Genomic DNA, 20,048 nt, shown 5'->3' on the forward strand with positions numbered 1-20,048 from the left:
TTAGACACATTAATCACTACCCCTGCCTTCCAAATGGCTCCTTCTGCTATTCAGCTTTGCAGTGTACTACACATAATTGTCACATTTGTTTCAGGTTTTCTTCATGTTCATGTTTTTTAAAGGGGTCATCGGATGCCCATTTACTAGCATATGCTGTTTTTTTTTTTTTTTTTTTTTTTTTTACCAGGGAACGCAGAGAATATGATTAATTGTTTGTTTTTGGGGTTTTTTTTAAAGAAATGCCAGCCCTAAAATGTAGTAATAATCTGCGTTCTCATGAGAAACTGTCTGTATGTACGTGCGCTGTAACGAGTAGAACGTGCACCTATAGTTGCGCAAGTAGTCCATTGCGATATGGTGTGAGCACAGCAATATACTCTCAATTCGTTCCCACGGTACTTTAATGTCATACACGATCGGTCTGCATTGTGCTTCTTGAAGTCGAAAACACTGTTAGATCGCTGTCTCCATGCCTAGACAATTAAGATCCAGCCCCGGACGCCAGATCCCGTCAGAAAATACCAGTTATCAGAACAACTCGTCAGCAGAGTAGTCTAATACCCAAACCCTGTTAACAGGAGGTCTTGTCTGGTACCCAAAATACCCAAAACACTATTAACAGTCTTCTATCAGCCAAGAAGTTGACTGAGGAAAAACCAGTGAAAATGAAGAGCAGAAGCAGGAGACGAAGTAATGATGATAAAAAGGAGCAGAGTTTATTGAATAGTCTTAGTTGCGTATGTCTCAATGCTCAGACTTCGTCTGAAGAACACAAATCCAACAAGTACTGTTATACCAAACTGATTCACAACAACATCCCATAAACCTTGAGTTTCTATAAACATTCCCTTGTATCTCTTATTCATTAAGACAAACAGCCCTTGAAACCATACAGTCATAAGGTTAAACAACAATGGAAAAATATATAAAAAACAACTATAATATAATATAAATAACTAATCAATGAATGAATCAATAAAATGAATATATAAATGACTATAATGATTATTATATTGATTATATGATTAAATTGAATAATTAAATGATTCCCTAGTGAAAAAAGTATACTTTATTGTATTTGTAATATATTTCCTGTTTCAATAGTACATTGCAAATATACTAACCAAAAATTGTACTAACTTTAAATATATAAAAAGTGTATTACCACCATGCTTTTACCTATTTTCGCAATACAACTTTTAACACACTTTAAAATAATTGTAATTTAGTATATTTTCTAAAAAATATATTTTCTAAAAATATACTTGAAATGTAGTTTTGTTTGTTTTTAAAAGTGTATTTATTTGCGCTTTATGTAAATATATTTTAGTATTATTTTTAACTGTGTGCTGAAATGTAACAATGCATTGAAAGTATACTTTTAAAGTACATTATTAAAGAACTTGTTAGTATGCTTTAAGTTAAATTTTGGAGTAATTTTTAAGTGTACTTCTTCATGCTTGCAACAGAAAGTAATAAAACATATGATAAATGCATTTAAAGCCCATTTAAAACATTATTAAATGAAGTGTATGCATACAAAAGGCTACTCTTGTAATTGTGAAGTATTTTAATAAATTTATACAATGTCACAGAGAGGTCCATGTACATCAATGCATTTATAATTTTATACCAACAGCACACCATACAAACACAAGAAAAAGTGTTCTGGACAGGAAGTTCAGCTACTAGTTTGTGATGTCACAAGTACAGCCAAGTACACTATATTGCATGGCCAAAAATTTAATTTCACTCACACTGTTTTAATGACCCTGACAACGAGTGCATTCAGCATTGTGGAAAAAAATTGCATATTTTTACTCAAAAATAATATATATTATGGTGTGTTGCTTGTATATTTTAAAGACACCCTTAATTAATTTGTAATATACTTGTAATACAAACAAAGTACACCTTAATATCACTAATCAAGCATGCAATTAGCTGAGAGGGAGTAAAATCTTTCCGTGCCACGGGCATATGTCACTCCACATGTCACCGCTATGTGCGCATGGCACTGGCAGCTGCCACTCGACATGTCACCGCTACTTGCGCATGGCACTCCACATGTCACCGCTACGTGCGCATGGCACTGGCAGCTGCCACTCGACATGTCACCGCTATGTGGCAGTGTCAGCTGCCACTCCACATGTCACCGCTACAGAATCCGAATCAGAATATTGATACAGAAAGAATAAAAAGATTTTCTTTTAATATTATTTATTTATTTTTATTTGGACGAGTAAATGACCAAACTTCACTATAAGTAATACCTGCAGATGCAACGCATTTTCCTGTTAACAGTGACAATTTTCCAGTGGAGCTGCATGAGCTGCTGACTGCAACATTGACATTATTACATTATTGCACGGTAACGAATTGCTGCCACACACAAATATTTTTTTTTTCCCACTCAAATATGTCGTTAAAACATATTTTACTCGTAAAATCGTGATGTCGTTAAAACGACATAATTATCTCATTAAAACGATATTTTTTTCTCATAATAACGACATATTATGTCATAAAAACAATATTCCCGTTATAGAAGATATGATTACATTATGTGAGCGTTCTAAACGATTGTCCGCGTAGCTGTCGCCGCAGTTCTGACATAAACGAGGATCTGCAGGAGGGATAATAGAAATACACTGTTTTAAATGTATTTTCATATAGCCTAATGTTTTTTTTTTTTATTGTAGCGGCATGTTTATTAGGATTAATCTCTACTCCGTCTACAATATAATTCTATCTATGATCAGATCCAAACTCTTCTGAATAATCGACTCTGGGCTTGGAACATTATTTGAATTATTATTTGTCCATTATTTGAATTATCATTTGCTATTTGAATGACATAAGTCTGATTTAACAACAAATAGAATTACGAACAAAAATAAATAAAGAGAAATGACAAACGATTTTATTATCATTATTATTATTATTATTATTAGCTTATTATTACTTCGTTCTGTTTGTAAAACGGATAAACGAAAATCAAGACTCCACATTTCAACTCTGCCTGCGTTAACCTGATGTACCGCTCTGCAAATTACTCACAATAACGTTTCTTCATGCTGTTTGGCTGTTGCTATATTTCTATGGAGATAAAATAATATGGAAATAAAATAATGCCTTAAAGAGTTGCATGTAAAGAGTACGTGTTGTGCAAGTGTAGGTAAGATTGTAAGCGTAAATTAAATTTGCATGCGCAAGAGAAGCTTTGTAAAAGTGTAAATCGCGTTTCAAGCGTAAGAAAAAAAGATTTGCAGCATTTTACTGTTACTCGTAAGTGTAATTCATGTGTTGTGAAACTGCAGCTTCATGCTTTCGCAAAATAAATACGATCTGCATTCTTCCGACTTCCATTTCTCCGCGCTTACACTTTTGGCACGTTCTTTTCGCCAAAATACGGTCAAAAGCACTGCAAGCCTGTGAACAGTGATTTGCACGCGAAAACAACAGTTTATAGATCTGCAAAACAGATTGACTGCGTAGGACCAATCTGTATGTGTAAAAAACAAACTGTTGCAAATGTCTAAATGACTTGTTGTGTATGTAGGACACAAAGTTGCCGAAATAATCCGATATGTACAGCTCCGTCTTTCTTTTATCTGCGCTTACACTTTTGGCACGATTCTCTCACTCACTGAGTTTTGCAAGCGTGAGAGGGAGGGCGGGGCCACCACCTTTTTGTAGCCAATCAAATGAGACTCTCGCGGACTCCATTTACTCTTATCTGATTGGTTCAATAAACACATCACACGCCAAAACATTTATCTTCATATAGTTCTCGCTGCCGCTCGCTTCCGGTGGAATGGTACTTTTAGTATAGACATACATTAAAAATAAAATAAAATAAAATAAAATAAAACACGATATAAGTTGTGTACCAGGCTATGTGTTCATACTGAATTTCGAGCTGTGGCAATATATGATAGTTTACTGTAATATTGTAATTTTGTTGATACTTAATACTAAAACTGCCACGGGGTATATTTTACCCGTGGCTGTTTTTTAAATGTAGCCTACATAACAGACTTTGAATAAAACATTCAAGTCTCCCAGTCACTGACTTTTACTAAAATGGTGTAATTTACAATCCTCTAAAAATGGTTTAGATAAAAAAAAGATTAAAAAAACGTGGCGTTTATATTATGCCTATATTTTCGTGCTGTCATTATCTCGCTACTTATGTTTTAATTGTAACTAGATTGCTAGGCAGCGCCTTTTACTCACTTAATTAGCAGTTGAGATTCAAAAATAAAGTCAAAATTAGTAAAAGAAGGCGATTTATGAATGCTGAAGAGCATAGAAGCACTAAATGCCATTAGTCTGAATCAGCATCTGACGGGTCATCTGACTGTGATCTTATATTTAGATGTTTCTTTATGAAAACAGTGGCATAATACACTGAAATAAAATGTTCTTTAGGCGTATAAAAACGGTAGTCATGCTTGGGTAAAATTTACCCGCTGGAGGTTTTTAGGTGTACAGCGACCCCTGGCGGTGCTAGTGTTAAACATGGCCTAGTATCTGCACTAGCAGCATAATTTGTCATTTATACTAACATGCATAATTTCTACTGATCAGGGACGACTCAAATTTTTGAACTAAAATTTGGTTCAATATAGTGAATATAATGTTTATTATTATTTTTTTTTTCATGTTAATATGTTATAATTTAAGGGGATTTTACAATTTTTTTTTTCAAAATCTTCAAAAATGTCAAAGTATACAGTTGAGTGTTAAATACAATAAACAGAGACATGGTCTGGAAAATCAGATTTATGTAGCTTTATTGTTATAGTAAAAAGGTTTAATCAAAAGTATAGCACTCTGATACTATTGTTGAGCATTGTCACATATCATTTTGTAATGTTTAACATCAGCTATATATTATGCTATATTATATGATATATGCATTTCAATGTAAAGCCAAACCAATCCAATAATGTTAACACCAGCTAACAATTCAGGATGAACACATGAGAGTCTAGCCTAATGGTACACAACTTATAAAGTATCATGTTTTAATTAAGTTGTTGTTTATTTATTTATTTTAATGTACATGTACATTAAAAGTACCGTTCCACCGGAAGCGAGCGGCAGCGAGAACTAAATGAAGATAAATGTTTTGGCGTGTGATGCGTTTATTGAACCAATCAGATAAGAGTAAATGGAGTCCGCGAGAGTCTCATTTGATTGGCTACAAAAAGGTGGTGGCCCCGCCCTCCCCCTCACACTTGCAAAACTCAGTGAGTGAGAGAATCGTGCCAAAAGTGTAAGCGCAGATAAAAGAAAGACGGAGCTGTACATATCGGATTATTTCGGCAACTTTGTGTCCTACATACACAACAAGTCATTTAGACATTTGCAACAGTTTGTTTTTTTACACATACAGATTGGTCCTACGCAGTCAATCTGTTTTGCAGATCTATAAACTGTTGTTTTCGTGTGCAAATCACTGTTCACAGGCTTGCAGTGCTTTTGACCTTATTTTGGCGAAAATAACGTGCCAAAAGTGTAAGCGCTGAGAAATGGAAGTCGGAAGAATGCAGATCGTATTTATTTTGCGAAAGCATTAAGCTGCAGTTTCACAACAAATGAATTACACTTACGAGTAACAGTAAAATGCTGCAAAAAAAAATTTCTTACGCTTGAAACGCGATTTACACTTTTACAAAGCTTCTCTTGCGCATGCAAATTTAATTTACGCTTACAATCTTACCTACACTTGCACAACACGTACTCTTCACATGCAAATCTTTAAGGCATTATTTTATCTCCATAATTACCTTTAACTATGGGTGAACGTGTTCGCCTCAAACCATCGGATTCATCCTCACGAAAGTCCCTTTATTTATAAAGTCTTTGATCCAAGAGCAGAGCCGAAGCCCATTCTCCGCAAGTAGCTGACAGTTTTACGTTTCAACCGCTAGAGGGCAGTTACATATAGTGTAACTTTAGAATACAACTCCTTGACACATAACCTTTTTATTTATTTGCAGTTCACTGAGTCTCAGTACTGAAAAAAAGAGATAAAATTCATGTGGATAGCATAGCTAATAATGTATTTTAAAACATTTGATGAGTAGTAGGCTGTTTGAGTTGATATCAAATCTCTGACTGTTGGCAAATTGTTGAAGGCTTCTCATTATTATTGGATTGTTTCAGTAGACTTAAGCAAAAATCCCCATTTGCTTGCCATTTAATCTTATTTCTGTCTAGGTGAAGCAATTGATATATTGAAATTTTCTTGTGATTTTTCACCTTTTTTTAATCATTTTTTTACAGGGAACACCATGACTGTGTCCTATATGGCGGGACTGATGCTCGGCTCTGCTGTGTCTTACTCAACATACAGCCTGACTTCACAGGCACATTCTACTCACACACTGAAACTCAACAACACACTCACATTACAGAGCTATATGCCTGGCCACTGATTGTCTCTCTCTCTCACACGTACACTGTTTTGTATAGTTGTTAATGTAAGAATAAAGAGCATTTCCAGAGACTATCCCTGCTGAAAACAGCAGTTTAGGCTAGAGTCTGCATACTGGTCCAGGCTGGTTTTCTGGTTGAGCAAGTGAAGAATCCCAGTTTGGGACACCAGCATATTAGCATTTCATTCTAGGGACCAGCATTCAAAACACAACATTTACTGGTGAGCAGCTACATATGCTGATTTGTTCATCAGGGATGTTGGCTCAGATAATTCATTTGAGTATTATCCGACTGTCTGAATAACTATTGAATTGTTAAATAAATTGATGTATGACTGTTCCTGTCATGTTTAAATGTATGGCCACCATGTGTAATTTATAGATATGCTGTGTAGCTCTACTTGGGTGGTTGATATAGTTGTTCTAAAACTGTTTGACTTTTTAAAAAATCTGTAGCTTCTGAGGGGCAGTACTAAATGAAAAAAAAAGATATTTGGGCAAAATAAAAAAAAAATGTACACATCTGCATTCTGTTCAAAAGTTTACACCCCTTAATGCATTGTTTTCCCTTCTGAAGCATCAGTGAGCGTTTGAACCTTCTGTAATAGTTGCATATGTGTCCCTCAGTTGTCCTTAGTGTGAAAAGATGGGTCTCAAAATCATACAATCATTGATGGAAAGGGTTCAAATACACAAAAATGCTGAAAAACCACAGAATTTGTGGGACCTGAAGGATTTTTCTGAAGAACAGCAGGCAGTTTAACTGTTCAGGACAAACAAGAGACTCATGAACAACTATCACTAAACAAAACAAACAAACAAACACACAGCTGTGGATCATTTAGTTAACAACACATTATTAAGAATCAAGTGTATTTAAACTTTTGAACAGGGTCATTTTTATAAATTCAACTATTATTTTCTCTTGTGGACTATATGTAAATGTCTTTTATGTGAAATATGTTATTCAGGTCAGCACTGCCACTGAATAAAAAATAACACAAATTTTGCATGACCCCTCTTATTTTGGTAAAATAATTTTGCAGATTCTGCAAGGTGTATGTAAACTTTTGACTTCAACTGTATATACTGTTTGATTTTTTTTGACGTGTTGACCAGGTAAATCTGAGCATTTTTAAAATTTTATCTTATTTTAACTTTAGTGCTGTGTTTTTGGAACTGTGTAAAAGCGTTTACATAGAAAAACAATGGAAATGTTGCTCAGTGTAATGGAAAAACATGTTCTGTGTGAATGGCCCCCTAGTGTCTAAGATTTGATGCCACGGATCTTACAAACTTACAGCAAATATTGTAGCAGCCTGTGAAGCTGCAGTGCTTGTGTTGCAGTGTCCCATAATTCCATCATTTACGTTTTCACACTGTTTCTTTCAATAAAAAAGTGAAAAGGCTAGAATAAGATTGGAGTTTGTCATTGTGCTTGCAGGTTTTGTTGAAGTTTGCAAGTTGTTCAGCAATAGGGGTAGGCTATGTTCATGACCAGTTCAGAGTCAAGACCAGTTTAATCCATTAAATAAAATCCAAAATTGGTCACAATGAAATCTTTACTGACTTACTCTAATAAACTAAACTCTAGGTTCTCACTTTTTTTTTCACATTTTTGTTGTTGTTTGTTTTTCTCCACTGATGTTGCTTAAAATATAGAGAAAGCTTGGACACAGACAGCTTGGTACAACACTTTGTTACATTGTGTTTTAGGGTTAACGTAAATGTCTATAAGGATGATGTCCTGACAGAAAATTTCCAGTACATTTTACAGTGTAATCAAGTGAAAATGCAAATGTATTTTTTCTACAAGCATCCGGTACAAGGTTTGCAGTATTAATGATTTTTAATAGAGGTATTAGAAGTTAATAGTTTTACAGTTGAGACATTAAAATGATAAAAGTTACAATCAAATCATTTTCATTATAATAATTGATCAAGAAATGCAACATATCATTCAATACAGATTGCCTAAAAATGTATGCAAACTTAAAATTTATTGAAACAACTTAAAATTGAAACAAATAGTCTGCCTCTACAGTAAATCAGCTATACCCAGCACAAGGTTTGCAGTATTACAAGTATTAGAAATTATTGTTTTTATGATTCTGACAGGAAATATTATAATGATTATAACTGTAATGAAATTACAATTTGCATAAGACATCACTCTCAAAAATGTTTGCAGTGTAATTGCTCAGTGAGGCTTTATTTTGAAGCAACCCTTGTCTGCTTTTTGTTATTATTATTGAAACAACTGAAATGTTCTATCATAAAGGTTTTCCAACTTTTTCTCTAAAGCAGCCACATTCTTATATGTCCTTATATTGGAGTTATTGTCATTGGTTCCAATAAATCCTTTTGAGTTTGAACATCTCTTATTCTGGTCTAAGCAGCAGTATGCAGTCCAGAAATGACTAGGCACATTCACTGTATTGTTCATGTAATTAGTACCTGGTACCACCCCTGTTACAATGTATACATTTTGAGAAACACATTTTCTTTGCAGATATGTTGCCAGTAATTGTTCTTTACGCCACCATAAAACGCTGTTAAAATAACTGGCTTGTGGGGCAGCATTAGTGAGAGTGAAGGTGGCATTAGCACACCTCTGTGAGTTTGCCAGGTAGACTGGTGCCAGATGACCTTTGTGGTATCCAGAGCGGTAATAGTTTCCATTAAGAGCTTGACGGACTCCACGTATTTGTATATCCACAGAGCTCTCGGATGCCATGTTTGGTCCTGCATTATTATCATCAATCTGCAATATGATATCAAGAGAAGGAACTCTTTAACTTTGTTATCATTCATCTACTCATCTATGTTATTTAATTCTCTGTTTATCAAATGAAGAGCTTAGGTGTATGTCTTTCTAAATTAAGCAGTGTCTTTTTTGTTAAGTCGATTTGAACTTTCACTTCACTCAAACTACAGACACTTCTTGATGTTATCACTTAAGTTCTATTTCAGTATTGTCACAGTATTATTAGGGTGCACTGTAATGGTAATGGATGGTAAAATACTTTTACTATGTACTATTCCAGGCCTTCTAGCTTTTAGCTAAATTTTGTATTGGTGTAGAGTGTAAACAGAATTAATTTAGATAATAATATAATAATGTTTGTTATTAAATAATAATGTTTCACTTACTTGAGGTTCAATGTACCACCTAGTTTTTCTTATACAGTGTCTTATCCCTGTAAAAACATAGGCTGAGTACACAGGGATCTTGTTGTAGGTGTCATAAAATGTGGCATAATAACTAACATTTTTTTGCATTTGGCAGATCTGCCTATACTGTTGTCCAGGAAAAATTGTAGGTGATCTTCCATTTGCAAAAAATTGACCACATTCCCTCTCAAAATCCGTCACAACTTCGGCTGAACCACTGGAGAGAAGCGACAGCATCAGCACATGAAGAATCAGCATCATGATGAAGAGGATGAGATTATCAAGGATTATAACATTCTCTGCAAGGACAACAACCACACATGATACTTTTCTTTCACATTATAGTCATTCAAGTATAGATCATGTTTAATTGAATCAGGAAACACCAAATTTGCCAATGGTGTTTTTAAGGCTTATGTTAGCCATGTCAGGCTAAGAGTTTTCTGGTTGATCCAGATAATGTATATTGTGAAGCAAAAATGATCAGCCAATGTCCCTGACAACTTTTCTACAGCTCCCATTGTTTTTATTAAATCTTTCTTTGCTTGGTTTGAACAGCAGCTACGCTAATTATGTTCCTATTTGTTCTCTGTTTCTGCCATGGGATTGACATCCCGTGGTAACTAGAAATTCACAAGCTTCAGTCTGGATCCAGAACACTTAAGAAGAGATGATGCCAACCCTGAAACAACATACAGCACTACCGAATTCTGCTACTAATTTATAGTGTTCTTTGTCTGTTTGATTACATCAATTGATCTCTGCCATATGTACATCAACTTGACATAGTCACCACTAGTAAACTACTACTAAATATACTGTAAAAACTTTAATTTGCTGTAAAGTTGCTTTGCAACGATATGTATTGTGACAAGCGTTACACAAATAAATTTTATTTGTATATATATTTATTTATATATTTTTTTAAATTACTGCCCACAAAACATTTACTGTTATTGCCAGAAAAGAAAAAAACTGTAATTCAACACGCAATGAAGTCTTTTGTTGTTGTTGCTGTCTTGTTTGTTTTTGTGTTGCCCAATTGCAATTAGAAAAAACTGATTGTACTGAAGGACAGAAGTAGGTATTACAACTACATTTGTGTAAATGGATTTTTTACTCAAAACCACATAGTCAGAGATATAGCCCTTGTGACAATATCCCCGTTATCTCACAGTAGAATATTTAACAAATTATGCAACTATTAGTTGCTGGCCTAAATAACACAGAGCTGTCAAAAAAAGAAAGCAAAAAAAAAAGCAAAAAAAAAGCTTTTAAAAAACTTTACAAGTACTAACCATAACAAGTGAAATTAAAGATGCATCTAGTCAAGAACTAATTGTCTGTTACTTACCACTTTAATATGCATATGTGTTGTTCTTCAAAAGCTTGTCTTAATAATATTTATATATTCATATAATATTCTTCAAAAGCTTGTCTCCTCCGTCCTTCTCAAATTCCTCCTTTTCCTGACATTTATATACCCTCTCTATTTAGTAAAATGTGCATTCTCAACTATTTTCTTGTTGATGTTCAACTGAAGTGTTTGGAGAAGTAAAAACCACTCAACTTCCTTCTTCATGCTTCTCTTTTTATAAAAGTTCAAAAGTTCAGTGTGCGTTAATTAAAAAATAAATGCTCTGAAGGCATACAGTTCTGCTTACATCCCTTGCAGAATATGCAAGATGTCAATCATTAACAATTTTTTATTTAGTACTGTCCTAAATAAGCTTATTCACACAACAGACGTTTACATTTAGTCCCCTGCTCCTAATGCACTGTATTGGGAGCATCAGTGAAAGACGGAACTCACTCTTTGTAATAGTTGTATATGAGCAATTTTTCTAAATTTTGTAAATGGAACAAAAGAAATGTGCAGGATCCTGAAGGATTTTTTTCCCAGTGAGGAACAGTGGACAGTATAACTGCTCAGGACAAACAAGAAACTCATGAACAACTATCACAAAACAAAAGCAGTTGTTCATCCATGTAACAAAACAGTATTAAGAATCAAGGGTATGTTTAAACTTGTTTATTTGGGTAAATTCAGTTATTTTTTTTTTCTTGTGAACTAAATAAACATCTGTTATTTAAAAAAGCATATGCAGGACAGTATTAAATGAAAAATAACATGCAATGTTTTATTTTAATTCTTATTTTGTTAAAATTTGTAACATCTTGCATATTCTGCAAGGGGTATAGCCTATAAACTCATGAGGAGAAAAAAACAGGCTACTGAATCACTTTTGATTAAATGTAGTTTGTTTAAACGTACAAAATGAATGTCCTTCAAGACCTGTGCATTCATTAATGACCAGCTAACCAGTTTCATGCTAATCAGCAATGATTGCTGGTTTTAAAGCTCACACCATGCTGAACATTACAAACCATTAATTTTTTTAAAACTGTTTCCCATTAATTATCTAGACTTTGGCAACCTGTAAAAACAGTAAACTCCATCTCTGGTGAGCCGTTGCATTTCAGGAACACAACTTGTGCTTTATTTTCAAATTCGTATAATTGCCAACATTTTGTGGACAGATGATTACAGCATTTGACTGGTTTTGTACATTTTACTATTTGTAGTCTGACTGCAAAATTAAACAGGCCAATAAAATAATGTTAACTGGATAAAAGTCATTTTAAATAAATGTTTCTGTTCAGAATTCTTTTCTTTTCTTTTCATTGGTGTTTTTTTTTGTTTTTTTGTTTTGTTTTGTTTTGAACTGGATAAGAGCTCTGCTTCCAAGAAATTAAAAAAGGAAGAATAAAAAAAATAAGAGGAAGTAGAAGAAAAAAAAAAAAACAGAAAGGATACTTCCAGATTTTACAGAGAAGCATGTTTTATTTACTTTTTCACTTAGACTTCATTTTAATGAATTCTTCACATCTTTACAAATGATATTGTATATTCTCTACTGTAAATATGTATCAAAACGCTGAATAAATATTAAAATTCCATCAAAGATCTTAATTTCTATATGTAGCATAATATATGATACATGTCATTTATACATAATTGTTTTAATTATTAATTACATTTAAACATTTATTAATTAGTAATTTAACAAATGGATATGAAGTTCTTTAACTGATAACACACTGTTTTTGAAAACAATAGTTTTGTGATATTCTTTGCTTCTTTGCTGGGTGTTCTGCAGGGCTAAACAACTCGTTTTGTGATTTTCTTTGTTTCTTTTCTGGGTGTTCTGCAGGGCTAAACAACTCAAACGAACTGACATGATAAAGGTTTGCCAACTCTGACTTCAAATCATTCATAGTTTTTTTTTCGGGAAGATTTTTCTCATTCTTTCCAATAAACCCACCTGAGAACAACGAGATGTTCATGTTGTCTAAGCAGCAGTATGCAGTCCAGAAATGACTAGGCACATTCACTCTGTTATTTAAGTTTTTAGTTCCTGGTACCACCCCTGTCACAATGTAAGCTTTATTTGGTAGTTTACATTCATCGGACAGTTTACGTGCTATTTTGCCTTCTAGTGTGCTCCACTGACCTCAGTTAAAAGAGGGGTTTTGTGGAGCAGCATTAGTGAGAGTGAAGGTGGCGTAAGCACAGCTCTGTGAGTTTGCCTGGTAGACTGGTGCCAGATGACCTCTGTCATGCTTAGAGTTCGCATAGTCTTCATTGAGAGCTTGATGGTTTCCAAGTCCTTGTATTGACACATCTTTATTAAATTGCATGTTTGGTGATGCATTATTATCATCAAGCTGCAATAGTGAATCAATTTAAAACATGAGCTTGTGAACAGTTCACAGAGAAACAAAGAGAATGGTAAGACATTCACAAACACTTTTAGACCAAATTACACACATTACAAACCCATACAGTGCCTTCTGCTATTTAGCTTTGTAAAGTATGTGAAGAGAAGTTGTAATTAATCATAACTAACATTTCTTTTTCTTGCAGGCTTAACATTTACATGCTTTTGAGTACTAAATGGCCCCAACACTTGAGCCAAAGTTAGTTAGGTAAGGCTGCTAGATGTCTGTCTGGGGAGGAAAACTCATAATCTGTTCAGGCCAGTTATAAAGTATGCAGATAAACTGTTTTGAAAGCGGTAACCTGAGTTTGGAGAAATGTGTCGAATCGATTGAGAAAAACTGTAAACTCTGTTTATCAAATGAACTTATGTAACGTTTCTTGTCAATGTGACTTATAGCACTTTACAGAAGCAATAAAGTGCACTACAGACACTTCCTATCATTATAAAGCACTACTCCAGCATTGTTAAGGTATGTCACTATGTACTATTTAAAGTCTTTTAGCTGAAATAATGATGTAGTCAAGTTATATTTCACTTACTTGAGGTTCAATAAACCAAATTTTTTCGTTCTTTGGTCTTTTGCAGCCCATTATCCCTTTAAAAACATAGGCTGAGTACACGGGGGTCCTGTTGCTGGTGTCATAAAATGTGGCAAAATAAAACGTCTCGGTTACGTATGGTAACCCTCGTTCCCTGATGGAGGGAACGGAGACGTTGTGTCGAGTAGTGTACGACACTAGGGGTCGCTCTTGAGAGCCCAAACACCTCTGACAGTATAGAAAACAGGCCAATGAAATTGGGTGTGCAGATTTCACAGCTGGCCACGCCCCGGCCATCCGGGTACAAGTAGGGCAGCCTGTGCATCTGCTCACTCGTTCTGATCTGAGGAGCCGAGCGTCTCAACTCACTCAGAGGCGGTCCAGAGTTGTGGCATGGGAGACACAACGTCTCCGTTCCCTCCATCAGGGAACGAGGGTTACCATACGTAACCGAGACGTTCCCTATCTGTCGTACACTCCGAGTTGTGTCGAGTAGTGTACGACACTAGGGGTCCCCGTCAAATCACGCCACAAGTCTGGCCGCGTCACGAGTGACCGGGCGCAGATAGTAACAGGCCAGCGTGTTAACATAAGTGCGACTCACCTCTTCGTGACCTTCCAACGTCCAAGAACTGACCTGTTACAGCAGTGTCCTGCAGCCGGGCCTGCCTCAGTGGAGCGGCTGAGTGTCTTGGCGGACGTTGGGGAAGTGACTATTTCCCGAAGGAAAAAAGGCACTACGGAGCTCACAACCTGCCCAGAGGGGGGGTATAAAGTGAATATCATTAGATATGGGACCTGATGTGGGTCTCACGCTAGGGAGACTACCAAATTCAGATCCTAGAGACAAACCTGTCATTAGGGGAAACACCGCACCATAGAGAGTTATAGGTGGAATTACACATATGGGGCCACATAAGGAGCCACTACATACGGGGCACAAATCCGACCAAGAGTTAGTAAAGTAACCATACCTTGTGTTGGGATTTTGCAGCGAGTTCCTCCGCCGAACTCCGCCACGTCCAGAAGTGCCAAGTGATGGAGAGAAGGTGTCCAGGGTTCGCGTCAGGAAACCTACTGAACTTAGAAGCGTAATCACCATTTTAGGGGAAGCGCTTAAGCAAGCTCTACACCCGACCAGAGCTTGCGATTGAAACTCTAGCTGACACTGGTTCCATGCGCAAACTGGCAAGTAATAGGTGTAGCCCAACCTGTAGCTCTTGAAGATGTCTGTTAATGAGGCTGCAAGGTAAGCCCCCCCGGCCTGGTAGGCCGTACAGATCGCATCCACCTTTTTTTTTTTTTTTTTTTTTTTGGGGAGATCCTGGTTTGGAGACAGCCTTCCCCTTCCGCTGTGCTCCATAACAGACAAGAGCTGACCAGGACGTCTGAAGTGCTGAGAACGTTCCAGGTAATGCGTGGGACACGGACCGGGCATGATAGGATCAGGTTGGGGTATTCCCTTGGTAAGGAATAGCTTGCAGGGTTACCACCTGCTCAGAGGGAGTGGTGGTTACCACGGGCATGTATCCAGGCCGGGTTCCCAGGACAACGTGAGAGTTCACCGGCCCGAATTCCAGGCACGAACGTTGATGGAGAGGGCTTGAAGGTTTCCCGCTCTTAACAGGGGTGAGCACTACCGGGGGGGGGCCGTCTCAGAGAGAGGGCACCGAATCACCCAGCTGAGGGCTCAACGGGTCTTACTGTAGGCCCGAGGACCACAGATAGACCAAGAGGGGATGTGGTGTTACCAAGCGTGCCCCACCGATCTGCCTTCTACCAAGTCATGGTGGCTGTACTGATATAGAAGCAGAAAGGTGCCTATTCAGGCCTCCTTGGAGGAGGGATAGCACAGATTTGATGCCGCAACTCCGTGGGTTCTACCCTTAGGAAGAACCTCTGCGCCAACCCCAGGGCATGCCACCGTCTGGCTCAATCCCGTATAGGGTGCTTCCCACTGTGGGTGGAAGGTTTCTGGAGGCTTCCTGGTCGCATTTAGGGACCAAAGAAGAAGCTCCAGAAATCTGGGCGCAGGTGCCAGATTGTGCCCCTCCCTGAGGAAGGAGGTTCCTTCTCAGGGGGGTGTGTCAGGAAGGCAACGATGGTAGGAGCACGCGCTCCGAGAACCAAGTTCCGTTGGGCCACACCGAGCTACCAAGAGAATCCATTTCGAAACCTTCCTGACATTGCACCGTGTCTGTGCAACAAGGCTTACTGGGGAGTAAGCCGTACGGTCTGCTGAGTATTAACGGACCTGAACCGAGGGAGTCCTTGGTCAGGCCGTATACCCTACTGCAATGAGTGGATTCCGGTGAGACACAGAACCCCTGTGCTTGGCCGAATCGACTCTAAAACAGCCGGACCCTCTGAGGGTGGAGCCCCCACTCACCTCGGGCGAACCTGTCACCCGGACAGTGAGTGGCGCACCACAGCCTGAGGCTCCAGGGCAAGAGATGGCGGGTGAGTTGTGATATGTGAAAGTAGCGTACACCTTCCTAGTGTATGCCACAGTCACTGTGCTGTCAGCGCCGACCAACACACGTTTGTCATGACCGAGGCAGAATCCCTTCAGGGCCCAAGTATTGTCAACAACTCCAGGCGATAGAATGCCCAAGCAGCCGAGGGCCCAGCCGAACCCTGAGGCTGCAAACCCGTTGCACACGGCACCCCAGCTTGACTTGGAAGCAACTGTTGCGACACAGCGCGTCTAGACACCTGTCCCAGGGGCAACCTGCCCGCAGGACTAGCTTGTCCCCAAGGGCTGAAGGTTTGCAACACAAAGTGTGACGTACACACGATGTGAGCTTAGTGCCGCGTCCACCTCGGGACTCGGTATGAAGTCAGTGCTACAGCAGTTTCATATGGATCAGGTCAGCGGCGTAACTGCGGCTGAAGCTGCCATATGTCCCAGGAGCCCTGGTACATGAGGGAGACCGCTGTGGTGAACCCGGAGTGCACCCACGCACAACAGCACTGACTGTACACAGTCCTAGGCAAACAGTGACCGAGTCTATATGGAGAAAAAAAGGCAACCCGCGTCCTTCAGGTCTCTGGCCACAAACCAACCTTGAACTCCGACACACGTGAGAATGTGCTTGAGGGTTAACATCCTGAACGGGAGCTTGAGCAGGGCCCGATTCAAGACCCTCAGATCCAAGATTGGTCTGAGACCGCCACCTTTCTTAGGTACAATGAAGTAGGGGCTGTAGAACCCCTTCTTCACCTCGGCTGAGGGGACAGCCTCTATCGCACCCTTCGCCAGAAGGACTGCGATTTTTGCTCGAAGAACCGTGGTGTTGGGGCCCTGAACCGACATAGTGAGAACACCACGGAACTTGGGTGGACGCCATCCCAGAAGACCTGAAGTCCCAATCCAGCCAGGTGGTTGAGAACCACATCCCTGAGAGTGCAAACCGCACCTTGTGAGTGTGCTAAGACAGCCAGTCACAGAGATAACTGAGAATGCACATGCCCTCTACCCCGGAGGGGGGGGGGCAGCCCCCTGACCTTCGTAAAGGTGCGGGACGATAGGGATAGGCTGCAGGGGGAACTTGTACTGATGAGCCCGCCCTTGAAGACAGAGTCTTGGAGGGAAAGGCATAACAGTATGCGTCCTTCAGGTCCAACGCCACCGACCAATCTTAAACCCTGACCACACAAGAGCTATGCCAGCCCTATATCCAGGGCTAACATTTGAATGGGCGCCCGAAGGGGGCCCGATTCAAAAACTCTTGTTTCAGATTGGCATGCGTTGACCACCCATCCTGGTACAATGAAGTAGGGGCAGAACCCCTACCCTCATTTTGGCTGCCGGGGTAGGCTCTATCGCACCCTTCCCAGGGGGGCTGCGATTCCTGCTTAAGAACCACAACATTCTCGCCCTTCTCTGAGTCGATATTGAGAAAATGCCATAGACTTCAGCGGGTGCCCTGCAACCTGAGTTGCTTAGCCAAGTCAGTTCTTGAGAAGCTAAGGGAGGGATCGCACCCACGTAGGGACTCAGCTAGCAGTCTCAGTGAACTATACCCGATGTACCAGGAATGGGGATGTCGCTGAATAAGGCAAGGAGCATCGTGCTTGGAGAAGAAGCCCCAAGGACACGGTGTGTCTTTGCCAACACGCAGAAACCAGGTAAGTGCCCAACCACCCTGGTCTGCAGACTCAGCACCTAGCCGTCAATGGAGGGCTATTGCTGCAAAATCACCGGGATAACCGGGCCTATATACTGACCCGGCCGTGACTGACTGTGGAGACAGACAGTCAGAACCGTTGTGCCGAATCCACCTCTCATCCCCGGGTCGAGAGTGGATCCGGGTGGGTCAGTTAGGCCACCTGCTCTGCATTGCTTGTCTGAGGACAAGCTAGCGCCCTAACGAGGGTTCTAGCCAGCCTACTGACAAGCTGGTGTTGCCACCTTCCCACAAGAACTTTGACCGTTGGGCGGGTCTGGCCGGAGGCCCGGCTGTCGCGGGGCCTCAGGAGTTCTATAGGGGGCCGTCCGTGGCGACGACAGACAGGAGTAGTCGGGGGACAGGGCCGAAGCCTGACCCACAGCTGCTCCTTAACCACCGTGAAGGACTTGCGTGCAAATGTTATCACGGTGTTGCCAGAAGGACCGACCTGGGAAATGGGGGGGGAGCGAACTTCCAATTTCCCGCATTTCCGACAGGTGAAGCCACAGGTGGCGTTCCTGGACCAACAAAGTGGACATCGCCCTCCCCAGAGCGTGCGCCACGACCTCATAGCTTACCGAGCGTAATTGGTATCGTACGCAGTTCCCGCAGCTCTAGGTTGGCACCACCCTCGTATCGAATCGCAGCAGGCGGACGCAGCTTGTCCAGAAGCCATGCAAGCCTTGCCCGGAAAGAACTTACAGACTCTGGACGGGGGTCATGGGAGGAACCCAACAAGCGGCGGCGTATTGAGGGCAGTGCCCCTCAATCGCTCCCTCCGCCCTGTGAACCTCTGAAACCCCCTCGCTGGACCCCCATCGAGGATGGTGTAGGAGGAGAAGTTGGACTATCACGTCCCACCCGTTTTCTCTTTTTTAAACGGACTTTCTGCGATACCATCAACCTCTCGTGCACCTTCGGAAAACAGGCACTGGAAACGAGCATACCGGTCGTTACCCAGATGTCTATTAACCAGCCCTTCCATGACCGCCATATTAGCGTCTGCCTCCAACTGAGAATCAACGCTCCACAGAGGTTTGCTCAGCTGAAGCTTCAGCTTTAAACAGTACACGCCCTCCTAGCGATGCTGCCGCTAACCTTTTCCGCCCATTTAGAAGCTCCGAACAAGAAAGTCAGCTGTACTGAGACAGACTAACAAACTCGTCCGAAAGCTCGACCGCGGGACGCGAGGAGCGAGAGGTTCGCGGGGTTTTCACCCGGCGAAACCATCCGTGCTTCCTAATACTCGCCACTGACGCCCCTAGCAACGGCCTCGTACCCGGAGATAGAAGGACCGTAGCGGAAAGCAGTCAGGGTGAGCCGCGGCTTCGTGAAAAGCACACGGCTCGCGAGCAAGCGCGTCCATGATCATGTTCTCGCCAGCAAAACATGAATCAACAACAAAGGCTGTATCAGCGTGAGCAAACTTCAGACTGAACACAACCGTCGTGTTTGATCGTACGGGAAGGTAAGCCGCAACCAGGATGGCACGGAGGGAAAGATATGTTAACCAACACACAATCCCATCGCGCTAGCTCTTTTAGAGAAATACCTTCTTAGAAGGAAGATTCCTCCTCAAGATCGCCGTCGACGCACGCAGGGGAACTCTCACAACACTTATCTGTGTATGAGAGGGAGAGACCGCTGCCTGTGCTGCTGATCCAACGACGAAAGAGGTGAATGTTGCCGCTTCTCACGCAGAGACGCTGCATTCGGCTCCGAAGAACAGAACGAGTGAGCAGATGCACAGGCTGCCCTACTTGTACCCGGATGGCCGGGGCGTGGCCAGCTGTGAAATCTGCACACCCAATTTCATTGGCCTGTTTTCTATACTGTCAGAGGTGTTTGGGCTCTCAAGAGCGACCCCTAGTGTCGTACACTACTCGACACAACTCGGAGTGTAACTCGGAGTGTACGACAGATAGGGAA

General features: G+C 40.4%; 2 protein-coding genes across 2 annotated transcripts; both read right to left on the minus strand.

The window, feature by feature from the left end:
- Nucleotides 1–8,697: 8,697 nt before the first annotated feature.
- On the minus strand, nucleotides 8,698–9,884 carry LOC127161049 (endonuclease domain-containing 1 protein-like). The gene is made up of 2 exons (XM_051103689.1): nucleotides 9,603–9,884; nucleotides 8,698–9,213 (listed from the first exon to the last, which is right to left on the minus strand). The coding sequence occupies exons 1-2, from the start codon at nucleotides 9,882–9,884 to the stop codon at nucleotides 8,698–8,700; spliced, it is 798 nt and encodes a 265-aa protein (XP_050959646.1).
- Nucleotides 9,885–12,554: 2,670 nt separating this feature from the next.
- Nucleotides 12,555–14,244, minus strand: LOC127161052 (endonuclease domain-containing 1 protein-like). Its single transcript, XM_051103692.1, is given in 4 exon segments — nucleotides 12,555–12,562; nucleotides 12,950–13,352; nucleotides 13,948–14,073; nucleotides 14,224–14,244. Coding segments are annotated over 4 exon segments (558 nt in total).
- Between the last annotated feature and the right edge of the window lie 5,804 nt (nucleotides 14,245–20,048).

Source organism: Labeo rohita, unplaced genomic scaffold (genome assembly GCF_022985175.1).
Source record: "Labeo rohita strain BAU-BD-2019 unplaced genomic scaffold, IGBB_LRoh.1.0 scaffold_537, whole genome shotgun sequence".
Lineage (NCBI taxonomy): Eukaryota > Metazoa > Chordata > Actinopteri > Cypriniformes > Cyprinidae > Labeo > Labeo rohita.

Bases quoted from the DNA above. Each gene is read 5' to 3' on its own strand.
- LOC127161049 (XM_051103689.1), bottom strand. From the start codon at position 9,884: ATGATGCTGATTCTTCATGTGCTGATGCTGTCGCTTCTCTCCAGTGGT. The intron at 9,214-9,602 runs GTAAGTGAAACA...ATCATATTGCAG, and splicing joins GGTGGTACATTGAACCTCAA to ATTGATGATAATAATGCAGG.